The sequence below is a fragment of the Dendronephthya gigantea genome, unplaced genomic scaffold, assembly GCF_004324835.1.
Source record: "Dendronephthya gigantea isolate DGI-Jeju-01 unplaced genomic scaffold, DenGig_1.0 000000F, whole genome shotgun sequence".
Lineage (NCBI taxonomy): Eukaryota > Metazoa > Cnidaria > Anthozoa > Malacalcyonacea > Nephtheidae > Dendronephthya > Dendronephthya gigantea.
In genome coordinates this window covers 6,067,449-6,072,969 of record NW_021163010.1, presented here as the reverse complement: position 1 = coordinate 6,072,969, position 5,521 = coordinate 6,067,449, and the positions used below count along the sequence as shown (strand labels likewise).

Here is a 5,521-nt window from a genome sequence, read left to right as displayed (position 1 = left end):
TTATATACAATTGTCTTTCTTTTTCGTTGGAAACTGTTAAATATTTCGTACCGCGTTTAGTGTTTGAATAAACAGCGATTATGCTCATTTTGATGCTAGTTTGTAATGTGTTTTAGTGGTTAGGTAATTATTATATGTACGACAATTAAAATAAAGAATTTGGTTGAACTAGTATTTAACCTATATAATTCCGGTCCAGTTTCTTTGCTTGAAGTTTCGTTTGAGCTGCTCGTCACGCATTTTCTGCTTATTCTTCTGTTGTTGGTGAAAAATTCGATATTTATTTTTCTAACGTTTGGCATAAGAAACTAATATCATGTATTCGTTTACATTGTCTAGATAAACTGAATTGAAAACTTTATTTGCAAAAATTTCCGGTCCTCGTTTGTCTTTTTCCCAAATTGTCGTGTTCTCCAACTAGATAAAACGTTTGAAGCGAGCGCTCGATCTACAAATAGCTTACATACAAACTTTTAATTTTTCTGTAGCGTTGTGGAGAGTGAGAGAAAAACTGCTTAGAATACGTAGAGCTGTTGAAAAAGGCTCTGCTCACATGATAGCTACATCCGATCTGATCGTAATTTATTATGTTCAATCCAGCCCATGGGCCAATCACAATCAGTGATGGCCATTATTTAGTTGACGTCGTGGTATCAAATCGCTAAATTAGTGTTTTTTTAATCGAACTAACTAATCAATAGAATTTTTCGATCGTTAATGATTGACGAAGGTGGTGGTATCAATCTAATAAAAAATGAGCCGAGTATATTTGTCATTTTAGCCAAGGACCCTCGCAACTCCACCTATGATTTGCTTGGCCGTTGGTTAATGCTGCATCAGAGTAAATCGTTGGAGTATGGTACGAATTACGTTGATAAAAACCAGAATGACCAGGCTTTTCGAACTTTGAATAACCCACAGAGCAGAGGTTGCATGTTAAGGCCTATCAGAATCGAAAATCGGTGTTGAGAGATCACAATCGTAACTTTTAAATCTTTCACACTCAATTTTGGCCGAAAGACCCTGGATACGAGTGCAATTTTTTACTTGCCACTGACAGGATTCTCTCATTGGTCTGTAGGACTAACAATTACATGTACATTAGGTAGGGCAGGAATTTACATAATTGATGGATGGCCGGAGTTAGTTAGATAATAGGGCTTTCGCTCCCCGGCAATTTTACCCACTGGTTAAAACAAGATGGCGTCCACAATAACGGCAGGGCCACAATCTGTGGAATTATCTCGGCTTCCTCTACCTCAGCTGGACAACTTCAAAGCTGTACTTGACGAGGTATTTGTTCTATAGTTTTTGAACGTTCTTTCTGTGCTTTATTTTCTTCATTTTCTGTGGACAATAATATGAAATAGATATTTCATTATTGAAATTTTGGGTGAAAGTGAAATACCACTGTGGAGTGTGGACCTGTGGTACCGTATATATATTACTGTATAAATGCTTACATTTTTGCATACGTAGATGAGAATTTGAAATAAAATTGTAAGAAGTTCACGATTTTTTGTCCGTTGTTAAATCTTAAGTTCATCCATTGCCTTTGGCACCCCACCTTAGTTGGGCCACCTATGGGTGAGTACAATGTTATTTGTTGTGCATCTTTAAATTTTAGGAGATAAGGATTCTATCAGAATCAGCAAGTCAGCTGAAAATTGCTCAGCAGAAGTTTGTTGACTCAAGGGAAGCCATTAAGAAGCTTCATGAAAAGAAAGGTATGTTGTAGGAGTATCTGTATACAAAAAGAGGAATAAGTTGTATTTTGAAACTAGACCTATAACTTCATAATTTAAGCTCTCAGGTTACTATAGATAATGACTGGAAGGAGGGGGAGGCATTGAAAGAAAGGCTGTTCAAGATACATGATTATTGTCTTTTTACATATAGGTACTGAAGTGTTGGTACCTTTGACTGCATCTGTATCCTTTGTTAACATGTTGACTAACTTTTTGAGTTGGTATTCCTGTACAAACGTTTAAAAATCAGCCATTCTAGCATTTAGTTTAAAGTATATTTTGTTACTGACTCAACAAATCTCCGGTCAACAGATATGTTGTTTGTATTGGGGGTTAACACCATGTCGGTGTTTGTTATCCTGCTGGTGATGTATATTGGAGAGGCCCTTATTAAAATTTTGGCAAAGCATCCTGATAAAAAAGATTGTATAGTGTCAATATTTTTGTCTTTTGTGGAAGTTTCTAATAGTCCTTAAAGATATTGAAGTGAGGGCATAGTGCTTGCTGACTGGTGGAGGTGAGCATTTCACAATACATATTTTGAGACTATGATCCTCATAATAGTATGCTTCTTCAAATTTTCCATTAGGTGAATTTTTCCTTAACACATCTCAGCTCTATGCTCCGGGACATTTAGAGGGGACTGATAATGTTTTAGTTGATATTGGTACTGGCTATTTTGCAAGCAAGGTACTTTAAAAGTAATCCTACAGTATTCCATGTATTGCATTCCTTCCTAACACCACATTTTTCGGAAAAAGGTTGCCAATAATATACTTTGATATATTTCTCGAATTTAGTACTTTTACACGCAACTATTTTTTGGAAGCCTAGAATTTTTTTTCGGCGGTTGTTCACACAATACGTGAGACTTTGAGAGGTAGAAGTGTTTCAACATCATCCGAGATGTGATTATTGTTAAGAACTCAACAAACTGTCAGAGATTCAATTGGAGGTTTTCATTAGATTCAACTGCAAACTCGACACAGCTGGCACTGCACTTGCGTGAGTGCAATGCTACGTGATGATGTTAACAATCTTGTTTTTTCACCCAGAAAATAAAAATTGAATCTTTCGCTGCTCGGTTTCTTTAACGCAATCTTTTCAGTAAATGCACTTTTTTGTCTTCTCCTGTTTTCTCCTGTTTTGCGTATTTGTTCCGTCGAGTATTTTGCGTAGACGTTCTCGACAGCCTGACAGCAGCCTGAGTGCCCTTAGTTAGAGCCTGTTTATATAGAGCGAGTTATCCCGGCTAGACGAGGTATAAAAAGCGCATAAGACCAAAGGCTTAACCAGATTAGTCTTTCATTATATGCAGTTTTCACCTCGCCTAGCCGGGATAACTCGCTCTATATAAACAGGTCCTATGGCTATTATGCACGATACGACTAACCTATAAGATTATTTGTCAGACGAAAACTTGCCAGTGGGTATATCTACCTACTACGATCGCGTTTTGTGATTGGCTTTTTGTAACAATAGTGAATAGTGTTTATGACTCGTTCTTTCGACCCGAACTTGCCAACTGCTTGATACGAATCGAGACGTACATAATCGCGGACATAATTGGGAAGTTCTTTATAGACTAAAGCCTGCGTTATAAAGTGTTACATTCAGGGCGCTTATATATATATATATGTTAGAGCCCTGGCAACATCCTATCCTCGAACGCGCTTGCTATGCCCATCCGAATTCACAAAATTAGGTCGTGCGAACAAAAGAATAGCCATCCTCCATGGGTGTTCCTCCAAGCTAGGTTCTGTGTCTGTGGTTTGGTATTTCATTCGTTGCCAATGATTTTTTGTTTTGCATTGTTCACTTCGCAGTCTTTGGAAGGAGCTGAAAAATACTTTGAAAGAAAAATAGAATACCTTACCAAACAGATTGAAAAAATTCAACCAGGACTAATCGAAAAGCACAGAATACGACAAGGTAGTAAACTCGATTTTGATTAAAATGCGATAATATTCTGTCAATATTCAAGCCGCGTTCATGAGTGGATGTGACCTGTTTTGGGCCCGTTGGTTTACAGCCCTAGAAAGTAATCTGAAAAATAATTGATTAAAATCGGTTACAAAATAATAGTCATCTTCAACTCAAATACATGTTTATTGTGATATTTCTGGCTGGTATCCCAGATCAGAGGGACCTTGATCGTTATCCCGCACAACCACATAAAATTCTTATACAACTTTTTGATTTGTCCGACGTACGTAACGTTCTGTGTGAACCTTCCGTATAGCGTCATATAAACATCGTTGTATCAGTGGTTAGTTCTTAAGAAATATGGCTATTCGTTTACATTATGGACCGGCTGTCCTGGGTACAAGGTTGACTGTACTTTACCCTTAAACTAAAGTGTTTTTCTTTTCTTTTTCAGCCGTCATAGACACGATGTCTGCTAAAGTGAAAGCAGCTCAGATGACGAATCAGGTGCCAATAGCAAAGGCATAAAAACATAACGTAACATAAAAGCATAATTATGAAAACTACTTCTTAGGCCTCTTGCGGGCTTGTTTCAAGGACTTACCGAGTACGATAACGTGACTCAAGATGAATATAAAGCCCATTGAAACATTGTTGCGGAAGCATTTGTGGCTCGCGATAACTCCCCAAATGTTTCCCTGTTTGCCCCCTCGTCGAAACATCATTTCGGAAACAAAACTTGATCTTCAGGAAGCTAAAATGTTTCCTATCAAATACAGAAACATTTCAACATGCTTTCAAACTGTAATTTTTGTTGACATATTTTCGTAGTGTTGGATCATCATAGGAAACATGACACGAAACCAGTGATAATATGGGGAGGGAGGGGGGTATTGATCACATTTTCATATATTCATGTTAACAGACCTGTAAAGTCAATGAATTTGAAAATTGAAAAGAAATTAATCTTGCACAATATGAATAAATGAATATGTGCCCCCCCCCCAATTATCGTCTCCCTTACGCCACTGCACGAAACGTTTGCAGGAAACAATGTTTCTGCAACAGTTTGCAGGAAACAATGTTTCTGCGAAAGCACAAAAATCGTCCTATGTTCTGTTCCGTCTATGACAATTTATGCACATTTTCGGCATTGTACTTTCTGTGTAATGAAGCACTCATCCAATAGCATCTAATAGACTGAATTAATGAGTCACTTCAGCGTTGGGTCGCTCCATCATAACCCGCCCATAAAATGAAATTTCATTTTCTTTGTTTGTGTTGCCTAGTCGTAAAATAACCCATCATCTATTGCGCGCCTTTAATGTTTTCCTTCATTGAATTCGGTGTATTAAATTTCATCAACGATGAGCCGGTCGCAAAGTGGTTTTGATCTATGCGTGACATACTTGTTCGAGAACAGCTTCAGAAGGCCCACTCAGAAGGTGCAAAGTTTCTCGGCTTCTTAAAGCAAAAATATGCAATAGACTTAGCGAGGACATTCACATCAAAGTTTCCGACCAAAGTGATCTTCTAGTGCTCTCATTATTTTATAACAGCGTACACTTTATTTTCACCCCAACCCCATGGGTGGGTTTTCAGGCAAATGGTAGTCACTGCAATAACATTACCGTGTAGAGGGAATGTTGGAAAATCAGGCATGCGCACAATTCAATGAAAATACTGCTGTTGTTTTTCTGATTCGTTCTATACCATTTACAGCTCGTTAAAATTCGCTAATTCGGGGTATGAGTCTAGGTGTTAATATTCACCTCGGATTAGATCTTGGGACGTATCCAAAACAAAGTAAGATCCGTTTATTTACACTAGTTGTTGTGTTTTACCCT

At 37.7% G+C, this 5,521-nt stretch overlaps 1 protein-coding gene across 1 annotated transcript; it reads left to right on the top strand.

Annotated features, from left to right (window-relative positions):
- Nucleotides 1-1,198: 1,198 nt before the first annotated feature.
- On the top strand, nucleotides 1,199-4,464 carry LOC114516171 (prefoldin subunit 5-like). The gene is made up of 6 exons (XM_028535576.1): nucleotides 1,199-1,293; nucleotides 1,628-1,727; nucleotides 1,900-1,931; nucleotides 2,364-2,438; nucleotides 3,575-3,680; nucleotides 4,129-4,464. The coding sequence occupies exons 1-6, from the start codon at nucleotides 1,201-1,203 to the stop codon at nucleotides 4,200-4,202; spliced, it is 480 nt and encodes a 159-aa protein (XP_028391377.1). The 5' UTR covers nucleotides 1,199-1,200; the 3' UTR covers nucleotides 4,203-4,464.
- Nucleotides 4,465-5,521: the final 1,057 nt, after the last annotated feature.